Source organism: Brachyistius frenatus, unplaced genomic scaffold (genome assembly GCF_029030835.1).
Source record: "Brachyistius frenatus isolate BFR_SWC_R1_liver_20210118 unplaced genomic scaffold, ASM2903083v1 Contig_219, whole genome shotgun sequence".
NCBI classification, from domain to species: Eukaryota; Metazoa; Chordata; class Actinopteri; family Embiotocidae; genus Brachyistius; species Brachyistius frenatus.
In genome coordinates, this window is record NW_027210818.1 from 21,721 (window position 1) to 33,548 (window position 11,828).

General features: G+C 41.9%; 1 protein-coding gene across 1 annotated transcript; it reads right to left on the reverse strand.

Moving 5' to 3' along the window:
• Positions 1-36: 36 nt before the first annotated feature.
• dus2 (dihydrouridine synthase 2) lies at positions 37-11,078 on the reverse strand. Its single transcript, XM_069719630.1, has 16 exons — positions 11,054-11,078; positions 10,247-10,387; positions 10,111-10,156; positions 9,929-10,020; positions 9,808-9,851; positions 9,005-9,065; positions 8,874-8,921; positions 8,175-8,240; positions 7,690-7,760; positions 7,211-7,297; positions 6,533-6,701; positions 5,370-5,491; positions 5,108-5,248; positions 3,524-3,611; positions 2,331-2,404; positions 37-1,227 (listed from the first exon to the last, which is right to left on the reverse strand). The coding sequence occupies exons 2-16, from the start codon at positions 10,364-10,366 to the stop codon at positions 954-956; spliced, it is 1,503 nt and encodes a 500-aa protein (XP_069575731.1). The 5' UTR covers positions 10,367-10,387; positions 11,054-11,078; the 3' UTR covers positions 37-953.
• Positions 11,079-11,828: the final 750 nt, after the last annotated feature.

Below are 11,828 nucleotides of genomic sequence, written 5' to 3' on the forward strand. Positions count from 1 at the left end.
TCAGTAAATAAAAAAAGGAGTTCGTTGCAATTAAAGGACAAGTCGGGTGATATTTTAATCTTCTGTCATCATAATGAACGAACATAAATGCAGTTTTTATTTTTCATGTGACTGATAGTTTTTGATGGTGATGCAGGTACACTAACATCAGCAGGATAAAGTCACTGACCGTTCTTGGCTTTTCATTACATTTGTAAAAAAAAAAAGAAAAAAGAAGAAGCAGCTAAAAACAGAAAATTAAGTGATTAACCTTTAACATCAGAATAAAAGTAATTATGTGGAGACGATTTGGAAGATTTTTCACCTGAAAACCTTTACAAATAAGAGCCAGAGGTGGACAGAGGTTCACATATAAACATACACCATATGTTTACTTTGGTGAGATGTGATGACATTAAACACATCAAATCAGTCGTCTTCATCGGGGAGTTAAGAATACAATCAGGAAACTAATGATGTGATGAGTTCAAGGCTCATCCAAAAATCTGGATTTAAAATGAAAAGAAGCTGCTCTGTAAGGCACGCAGGGTTAAAACTCCTGTTTCTCTGAAATACCAGAAACCAAAACCTTTGACATGAAGGTTCAGTGCTGCCCCCTTCTGGCTGCAAACCCACACCTAAACCTCTTCAGTTACCACCTTAAAATCAAAATGATTTCATTAAAATAAAGATGTGTTTGTTTTTTGGAAAACAAACAAACAAAAAGACAGGAGAGGTCGCTTACAGCTGATTGGCTGACGAAAGAAAACAAAAGTGTCCAGAGGTATAAAGGCAAACATGATGAGCAGCTGCCGTTTGTGTGTGGGAGCAAATAATCAGAATTTAGTGTTCATTTTAGGATTATTTTAAACGATGAAGGTCATCAGCCTCAAATGGAAACTTGAATCCAGTTCACACAAACATCCATCCGTCGGAGAACTTTCTTCTTCCTCCTGTTTAAACTAAGAAGATTCTTACAAACTCTGCAGTTGTTTCAGGGGTGTGGACGGTTTGTGATTCTCGTTGTTCATCACCGCAGCAGCCGCCGAGGTTTCTGTTTCCTGCAGGATGTCGGCGACGTGTCGTTTCCTGCTGCTCTCTCCCTCCGTGGTACCGTTCACCTTCCCCTCCCTCTTCCTCTTGCAGACAAGGCCGGAGTCTTCCTCGCCGATGCGACCCTCCGGTACTCCCAGAACCCGCAGGCAGACGATGGCGGCCGCTTGCTCTGCAAATTTCTTCGACTTCTCCCTGAAAACGATAAAAGTATTTTACATGTAAGCCCACGTCTTAAAAGTTCAATATATTTAATCACAGCCAGTCACTGAATAATAAATAACCTGCAGGCTGAAGTTTGAAAAATTCACAACAGTTCAGGAACAAAAAATAAAGTGAGTTTTGATACCAGAAGAAGTCCTTGGTCTGGTTTCTCTTCTCTAATGTTGTTCATCTGGGTGGTAAAAGAACCCAGAAATACAGCTGCATCCCTTTCAGAGTAAATTGATGGCGAACTTGCAGCGTTTTTCTAGACTGGTGAGTTCATGTTAATGTTGGCTGCTGCTGGTGAGCAGTGAACAGAGCCGGAGGGAACCTACAACCTTCACCACGATTTTATCACTCCATCATCATCAGCACCTAAAGGTAGGCACGTTTTTTGTGCTGGTCACATGTGCTATATAATATCTCCCGATATAGAAACTATATAAAACAAAACAAATCGTAATCTGAAAGTTCTCCTGAGGAGTTAAAGCAGAACAAGTGAGTTTTTTTTTTTTTTGAAGAATTGGACAACACTTCACCTCCAAAACCCTCAACTGGTCACCTCAGTAGTTGTAGAAAGAAGAGGTGGTAAACATGGACCTTTCCTCACAACTTTTTTTGGAGACGTGTTTGCTGGCATCAAATTAAAAATAAGCACATATTTTTCATAAAACAACAACATTTCTGTTGTTTTTGGTCTATTTTCAATTAAAAATGGGTTTGTGTGATTTGCAAATCATTGCATTTAGTTTTTATTTACATTTTAAGGAGCGTCCCAACTGTTTTTGGAAACGGGGGTTACAGAAAATGAGTTCACATGTTCACTGTATAAATAAAACTCACGGAGAATCTACACAAATCTGAGCTGACGAAACACAGACGCAGCATCCTCAACATTTCAGTGTATTTGAATGATGTATTTTGCGCCCCGTTATCACCAGTCTGCTGACATTAGAGAGGTTCAGACTGAGGAAGCATACAGGAAGTCACCCAAACACATGATCGCTTTATTCATATCCCAGACCGGATCCATGTGAATCTTCGACTCGCTGAGCTCATTATGACCCGAACACGGCGCTGATGTTTGTACTGACCACAGTGAAGATCTGAACTTCCTCCCAGCTACAGTCACCGTGGACTGAAAGGCTCGATCCTGAGCGCGCTGCACCTGAAAACACCAGACACGCAAACACTTTGAGACGCCGTTCGAAGCCTCAACACAAAGTCCAGCGGCTCTGACGCACAACAATTCACCATCTCATCCACTAACGGGCCTCGTGGGCCGCAGCATGTCGTGTTTAATGTCGCGATTCACGACAGACGGCAGCCTGGGTTTGTAAATCCTCTTTGTGTGAAGAGAGATTTAAGACTTTATATATAAAACTGACTTCAGACCTGATGTATTTACGCAAATCTGAGATGATGACACCAAAGACGGAGGAAGCGGATGTCTTAAAAACAGACCTCCATCCAAAAGATCATCTTACTGAGATTCTCCTACATGTTTCATTTCCCATCAGTTTCCCTCCTTTTTTCTCCTCCAATACTAAAAAGTTAATCAAACACTTTATTTCAGTCCAATCAGACTCCTCACAGAGATATTTTGATGTCTGTTTGATGCTGAGAGGGTGGAGATGAGACTCCAATTAGTAATTCATATAAAAGATTTGTAAATTAATTAGAACAGTTAAAAAAAATAAAATCCTTAATAAATCCTGCAGTCAACACATGTTGCTCAGAAATCTCGACGAATTGCAAAGAAATTGCAAAGAAATCTCCACGAGAAAACAGACTGACGGGAATTTTCCTGAGTACGTACTTCCTGTTTTGCCCTCCAATCTACACCCAATTAAAAGATCAAAACCTTCATTTATGAAACCATTTAGCCCTTTAATATAGTTCTTTGTGAAAGTAGTTTGTGCAGTTTATCTTTCTCTCCCTTACAAATCCTTCCACAGCCAGTCAGATTGGATAGGAAGCATCTGTCAAGCTGCCATCTTCAGGTCCTGAAACGTTGTCTTGCATCAATTAAATCAACCAAATGAAACTTTATCTGCTTCAGTCTGACTCTCCAGTAACGGACCGTCTATCGAACTCAAGACGACGATTGATTCATCGCTTTTCGTGACAGTTTCAGATCAAAGACTATAAAGATAATACTATAATTACACACGTCAAAAAACAAACCTAAAGACTGAATCAGAAGAGCGTTTGACAACAAGACACTTTGCTTTTTCAGCGTTACTTTAACGGATGAACAGAAGTTTCACGCTGCGCTTTCTCTCACCATCTCGTAGAGCGGCTGCTCCAGCTTCTCTCGGCGGCTCCACTCCAGCAGGAACATCTTCGGGGTGATCTGAGGTGGATATTCCCTCCTGCAACCACACACACAAATCACATCCTCAAACCTGCAAGTTCAGTGTCAGTTTTCCTGTTTAATGAAGAGCAATGTTTAAAAAAAGAAATTATATCCAAACATATTTACTTCCCAGCTCACATAGACAGTTCATGTTGACTGATCTGATTTCTGTCAGTCCAACAACTTGTTCCAAATTAAAATACATCCACCATTAGATCAGAAGCCCCAGGGGGTAATAATCTCACATAACATATCGTTTACAACAATACAGCTACAATTTTTAATATGATAAATAAAATGTTATATTGTGATATTGGCGAGACTCCAACCTGATAGGAAGCGTAACTTGACGACATTCGTTTGCAGCTTATACAGAAACAGACATGGCTCAGTGTGACGTCTGATTGATGGTCATGTTAATTCTCCTCTCTGTGGGAGGCTCCGCCCCCGCTCCACACAGAGCAGAGGCTCAGGTGAACGAACCGACTCGCTATGGTACCGTTAGGGAAATAAAAGTTGCAACAGAATCTCTGAATTAATTTATTAACGGAGAAAAGTCAACCTCAAACTTAAAAAAAACCAAAATCAGGCCTAAAAGTCTTTGAATCTGACGGCGACGAAGAGCAGCAGCTCTCCTGCTGACACGCTGCGGTAACCCCGGGTTACCGGTGTGCATTTGGTTGGCCCTCTGGTGCTCTTCAGTTTGGAGATCAAACAGTTTGAGTTGAAGAAATATGAGGCACTCAAAGACATTTGAAGACTGCTGATGAATATCTGTATTCTAGTCCTGATATTATGGAAGATCCTGTTTCCCATCATGTGATGTTAGTTGCTCCCAGAAATACGGTGACTGCTGACTGCTTCTACTGATCATGTGACTGCAGACCAACTATTGTACTTGCCCTGATGTTGTTGTTTTAAGGCCATATTGCCCACCCCGTCTGACATGCTAAATATTAGCATGAAATCTGATGAGCTTCATAAGCGGAGTCTCGGAGCCATAAATAAAGATGATGGTGTTTTTGATAGCCCCTCTATCAAATCTAAATCCTTTCAAATCTGTTATCACACTGATGCACTCAGCTGATCGTTTCTCCAGAGATCTGTTGAAGCACACAAACTTCATTCACGGGTGGTCAGAGAGAGATGCTGCAGAGTGACGCATCTTTTCACTCAAACTATCTTTGAGTTCAGTTGGCAGGCTGAAGGTTCAGTGGACACGTCGCTGTTGAACATGAATCGTGTCTATCAATGTATTTTTGTGTCTTTATTATGCACGCAAAAAAATAACAGTTTTAATGGCAAATTTGTAAATTCATTATCAACTCAACTTGTACATTTTTGACCGGAAAGCAAAAGTTTTCAATTTGCAGCCAAAAAGTCGAGTTTCATTCTGTGACCAAAACTAACAAAACTGACAGCAAATTTAATGAATTAATGACCGCTCTGTACCCGCCCCAACATATAGCTGCGACACAACAACAACAACAACAACAACAATCACAGACTGACCGTTCGAACTTGACGGCCATGGTGGTGACGTCTCCGTCCGTGACGGGTCGGTCCGGCTGGCTGCCGCTCTGCAGGGCGTCCCTCCGGGCCTGCAGCTCCTCCTGGGTCTCCTGGTAAAACTCCTGCAGCCCGTACGCCTCGCTGCAGCACAGCAACAAGTCACAGCACGTCACATGACATCACACCGTACCACGTCACATGACATCACACCGTACCGACACCAGCGACCTACTGGGTCACCTGTCTAAAAAAGGTCCGGTACCTGATCTCCGCGTTGGTCTGAGCAGCCTGCACCAGCTTCCCCAGAGGAGACTCCACCTTGTCGCGCAGCATCTGACACAAGCAGTACTTTGTGTTGAAGGCGTGGTTGTCGTACCGGACCGCCTGTGAAATGTGACGCAGAAAACTCGTTGAGATCATCTCCACTGGAACATCCTCAGATCAGACGTTACAACCTCGTTTATCCAGCGACTCCAGAACAAAGCAGAGTTGTAGAAGATGACAGGATGCAGCATCATCATCATCATCATCATCATCATCGTCATCATCCACAGATTCACAACGACCGCTCAGAACCTGTAACTACACGTTGACCAAACAAAACTTCTTAAAACTAAACTGAGCAACTGAAAGAAAACTGATCAGCAGCACTCGTGATTCTCATGCCATGTTCCAGATGTTGTACTTGTGTTCCAGATGTTGTACTTGTGTTCCAGATGTTGTACTTGTGTTCCAGATGTTGTACTTGTGTTCCGGATGTTGATCTTGTGTTCCAGATGTTGATCTTGTGTTCCAGATGTTGTTCTTGTGTTCCAGATGTTGTACTTGTGTACTAACTCTCTCTACTCTGAGTCCATCAGTGTGTTCTCTCTGTCAGTACAGAACCATCAGAACACTACCAGTACCAGGATGAAGCACTCAGAACGCTCCAAAGAAGAAGTGAGAAACACTTTTCACCCTAAACGGTCGCCATCTTGGCTCTGTAGAGGAAGGGGCGGGGCCATAAAGGATTTTCAAATTAAAAGTATGTGAGGACGCTGCAGCTGTTCATAAAAGTGTTTCTTCTCTGCTGCTGCTGGACAGAAGAATCAGTGTGTTTATTGAGTGTTAAACAGAGGACACAAAAACATGTTGATTTCTGGGTAAAATAATTGAAGCTGCAGATGTTTTGGAGGCTGATGTGGTCACATGATGAGGTCATTTCCTGTCAGTGTGAATTGAAACAACACTACTCTGTTTAAATCTGTCATCAGTCTTGTTCAATAATCCAGATAAAATGCCAAACGTCGAAAATGAGAATTTCCTTCCTCTAACCATCTGATTATTTTTTATTTCTCCTCTTAATGATGTTTGACTCCTTTTAATGACATATTAAAAACACGGGTCTGTGATGACAATGATGATGATGATGATGATGATACTCACGTATTTGAGGTAGTCCTCCATGACCTTCTCCAAAGGAAGTGGTCCCTGGCAGCTGAACACGGATGCGTTCCACATGGCAGCGCGAGCCAACATGACGGACGAGGCGCCCGTCGCCCTTCTGAACTCGTCGATGTCGGCGTTGGTCTTCACCAGATCCAGAGAAGCTCCGCTGCAGGAGAGACGGGACGGTGACAGGTTCACCGATCAGCGTTCATCCTCAGGGACACTTCATTCAGGGTTCATCTTGGTATTTAGGAACACTTCCATATTTCAAATTTTACAGTTCACAAGAAAAAACCAAACTCCCTTTAAAAACATCTTTCTGTGTCGAAAAAAATAAAGTAGATTTGAGTTAAAAGTATACATTTTAATGTTGATATCAAACCAGCTTCGTATCAGTACAACGTGGATAGTAAATGGAAATGAACGTTGTTTAACTTCCCTACATGTTGCCTGGTTCTTTTCAGTCTGTTTATTTCAATCATTTTTTGAAAAGCAGGGATCTCCTCCCCTCAGGCAAATGTTTCATCAAAATCACTTCCACCGATTATTCAGTTTGTAGGACAGTTGTGACCGATTTAAAGAAATACGAACAGTCCAGTGTTTTTCGCTGACAGCAGACCAACACATCGTCCTGCAGCTCGGTGCAGATCTGTCTGATTAAACCAGAACACTTACTTTGCGATGACGGGGATGGAAACGGCCTGAGAAACGGCCTGAATGTAATCACAGTGGACGGGATGTCGGGGCCGCTCGTCCTTAAACCTGAAGACAACGGGACAGAAATTCAGCTGCAACGGATGTTTTCATGCAAAAATTACAAATATTTCCTCGTTCAAGTTTCTCTTCTTGCTGCTTTTTTGGTCATATTGAACTCATTTGTTTTGGTTTTGGACAGTTGGTGGAATAATACAAATATTATGAACGTCTTTTACAAATTTTCTGACACTTTACAGACAAAACAAGAAACAATCTGTGGAATAACTGGTAACTGAATGAAGTGGCCTCTCAGCTGGAGAATTCATTTTCATTCATTCAAAATGTCTAAATTATCTTGTGTGCATGAAGATAAGAAACAGAAATTCACTCTCAAAATGTATGAAAGTGAGACGACGCTGACGCTGCTGATGTGTCTGAACTCAGAGAAGCTGTTTTACCTGCCGTGAACGGCGACAGCAGCGACGCCGGTCCTCTCGATCCTCTGCACCAGACGGACCGTCTCCTCCAGCTGGAACCAGGAAACAAAGTCAGCTTCAGAAATTATTCACTTTACAATTCTTCTTTTCTTTTCATAAACACATTTTTATTTTTGCCTTTTAAGCTTTTTCATTTAAGTTTCACTTATTTTTCACAATTTCAAAACATGCATTTGTCATTTTTAACATCTGATTTTCTTCTTCTTTTCAACATTATGCCCTGATTATTAGTATTTCCTCTTATTTTAAATTTTTGTTTTTCAATTAAATTCTGACTAAAATCATCTTCCATGTTATCAAATGATGATAAGAAATATAACTGAAAAAAAAATTCATGAAGAGCATTGAAAAATATTGAGGCAACATCATCTTACAATAACTGTATGATTTGGATCTTGAAGTGCAGTGTTTGATTTTCGTGAAGAAGTGAACCTTTTGCTTCTTACCGAAGGCAGGATGCGGATTTTACACGTCACTGGTAGAGAAACTCCCGTCACCAGCTTCTTCAGGATCTGCAGGAGAGAAAAGTCATGTTTAAACTGCAGGTTTAAAAGTCTTTTTGTGCTCAGGCTGTATGATTGTTAAGCCCCGCCGCATGTGCAGATCTTTTTCAGTGCAGATACACTGTGAGGTCTCTGATGTGTCACCGGCCCTACAATAAAAGGTAACGAGGTGTTTGTGTGACTACCTGTGGACTGAGTTTACCTTCACACAACCGACATTGTCAAGGTGCCGCTGTTAAACACACAAGCAGCAGTTACTTTGTGGATACAATATACAACCTTAACACAACCTTTTTTTTGCCTCACCATCTTTTAAAGGAGCAGCGTGGAGGATTTGCAGTTAAGCTGCTAGATACACGTCTGAGTCTCGTGCACGTGGGACCGTGTTAGTGCACACGAGGCAGAAATACGCTCTCAGATACGGCGCTCGTATCACATGCACACACCTGGTTTCTATGAGAGAAGGTTTGGAAATGAATTAAACGCCCTCTTTTGATTTTATTCATGTCTTTGATTTCCGAGAAAGTAAATAAACTTTAACAAACTACATCCATCTGGTTTCAGGTGTCTCTTCTCTTCCTTACCGAGCCGGGTCGTTACACTATATCTAATAAAAAAAACAGAACCTGTGGCCGTACTCACAGCTTCGATCTTGTCCGGATTTGACAGAAGAGCAGCTCCCATCCCGCCCTGCAAGACAGTGGAGGTCAGAGGTCAGCCAGATGGTCAGAGGGTCAGAGGTCAAAGCAGCAGCAGGTTGACAGGTGACTCACCTTGGTGGAGTATTCCTTTGGGCAACCCATATTCACATCGATAGCAGCCACATCCTTCTCCCTGGACGGCACACAGACATCAGCCACATAAGAATTTCAGAGTTTTGTCTTCAGTTCTTAACAGTTTATTTTAGTATATTAGTTAGTTATATTTTCAGTTCGTAGAAGAGCAGCAGCGGACAAAGTGACTGATTGTTTTGTGTCCGATTCAGAGACATTTAGTGCTGCTGATGGATGAAAACTTCAGTCATTTCTCCGTCCAACTACAAACGAGTCGCCAACATCCTCACTTATGTGTGCACATAATGAAGGAAAATAAACTGAATCTATTTAAATATTGGATTAATATTGAGAATAAAAGCAGCTCAGACTAGAAGTGAAAAAGTGTTCATGTTTTTTTTAAATTATTATTTAAAGTCATTTATAATTATTGATGAATTCCAAATGTTGGCATTTTGGGCAATAAAGTTTATCATCAAACTGTAAATATCCTGCTTCTTTCTTTGTCACAGGTGTTTGATAATCACATCTCAGTCGACTATCCCATGACGGGATATTTCTACTTCCTACTATTGATATTCAGTGTTGTTGGAGCTCTAGTTTCATCCCAGGAGACACAGTTTCATTTTTATGATTGTTAACTTAATCTATTTGTTTTGAGATGGACTTCCAGAGGTCCCGAAACTCTGCTCCAGCTTTTCTTTGGGAGTCTGATTGATTTCAGTGCAGTGAACAGAGAGAAACAGACAGCCGGGATTTCCCCGAAGATTAACTGGAGGCTCAGAGATCAGGTGTGAACTCACACAAGTCGGGCGACCGTCAGCGCTCTGTCTGGGTCAGCAGTTCCCTGAAACACAAAATACAGCAAACTGACAACGACCGGAGGAAGAAACCTGCAGCGCTTCAAAACGCTTCTCGTCTCACCATCTGGAAGACGACTCTGTCCTTCTCTCTCTCGCAGGTCCTGAACATCACCCGGTCGTCAGGAGCGACGAAATCCACCGTCTGCAGCACCTCTGACCAAAACACACAGACGCAGAAATGTTGACTGTGTCGTCAGCTGTCATTCGGGTGTATGAGGAGTAATGCAGAGGACAGACTGTTACCGTTCACCACCCTCTGACACTTGGCCATTTTGATGTCAATCAGCTCCTGGAAACACACATCACAGAGTTTACATCACTTTTAAACTAACAAACAGAGTTCAGTGTTATCCGGCGCTGATGAAGCGTCTGTCCTCACCTCACAGTAAACCACATCAGCTCCGTAGTCCAGAGCCAGCAGCCTCATGGGCAGAGTCCCCACCCGGACCATCGGAGCCAGGGCGGTGATCTTCGTGAAGCTCAGCCGGCCTGCTGCCATCGTGGCGGGTCAGTCCTCCTGCTGACGACAGAGGAGGTTTGAGAGCACTGGGTTTAGATCATCGGCTGTTTTTGGTTTGTTGAGACGTGAAAAGCCGCATTTTCTTGCTAAAGATCATCACACGAAAGTCAACTAAAAAATGCGCTGATTTAAAGGGGCTTCGGTTTCAGTCCAAGTACACACAGCCGGAGACCACACGTTTAAACCCTTTATTAATGTTATTCATTTTGAAGTCTGCAACCAAAAGCACACCATAACTTATATATATATATATATTTTTTTTTTAAAACCATCTCAACTTTTAGTGATGCTACGTAACATCTAACTACTCCTAAAGCTCAGTGCGTTTCAGACTCCAGGGGCATGAGCCCAACATAAATTAACATTTTATTTAAAATAAAATTAGGACGAAATGACTAGGGGACGATGCCAATTTGTAAAACGACTGGATTTAGGCTGTGTCGGGTGTGTCCGCTGGCCAACAACCAAGCTGCTTTTAAATTAGGACTTTTCTGAATGGAGTTTGGCGGAACGGATCGATTCCTGCTATGCTAACATTCTAGCTGCTCCTTCAACTCTGTTTCCATAAAACATCACCGGAAACCGGCTCTGACACGGAGGAGACGCTCGTGTTTCACAAATGGTCATCGGTAAAGTGTGTCACTTTCAAAGTTCATTAAAACTCACCGGCATTCACGTTGTGTGCAGCAGCGTGTGCTCACGTGGGGAAATACAAAGCGTGCTGCTGTGTTTCAACTTCCTGTTTAGACTCTACGTCATCGTGCGCCCACATACGTAGTTCAGCCCGACATAAAACATTGAGAATATCCTGATCGAGGTCCTTTTTTTATTTTATTTTCCGCTGGCAGCAGAATTAATTTCCCTCTTGAATATAGAAAACACTGGCAGTGGTTTGAGCTCCAATGAGGAGGCTATTTCAAACTTCATGATTCATTCTTTGGCTTTGTTACGAACCAGGGTTTTTCAAAATAAAATGCACGAGTTTAATTAAACTGCAGTAGAGAGTCCATGAGAGGGATTCTCTTAATGGGTTGGATCTATAGTTAGGCTACTTGAAAACGGAATACTTAAATACATAAATATTTTCAGAGATGAACTTGAAGGTGAATAAATGAGGCGACGTCACAACTGCAAACTCAGCATGTTTTTTTTTTCTACTGTGTGTTCCCAACTAAGTACTCAAAAGAAAATAATAATAATAATATATGCAGCCTAAAGAAGCTTGACTCTTTTAGTGCACTGCTTTTTCCCGCAGGCACATCTGCACAAAATTGAAATAAAAGACTCTTTAAAATGAAGAGTCTGATGCTGCAGGTTATATGATGTCCTGTTAGTATGGAGCAGAACATGGATTTGTTTGGACAGTAACTGTGACACGGTAGCATAGATAAAGTTTACATATGGAAATGAGAGACTGAGGCGACACAGTTAGCCTGCGAGC

Excerpts from the sequence above, each read along its gene's own strand:
- dus2 (XM_069719630.1), bottom strand. The coding sequence starts at position 10,366 with ATGGCAGCAGGCCGGCTGAGCTTCACGAAGATCACCGCCCTGGCTCCG. Across the intron at positions 10,021-10,110 it reads GTGTCAGAGGGTGGTGAACG|AGGTGCTGCAGACGGTGGAT; the intron begins GTAACAGTCTGT and ends TGTTTTGGTCAG. Across the intron at positions 8,241-8,873 it reads ATCCGGACAAGATCGAAGCT|ATCCTGAAGAAGCTGGTGAC; the intron begins GTGAGTACGGCC and ends TCTCTCCTGCAG.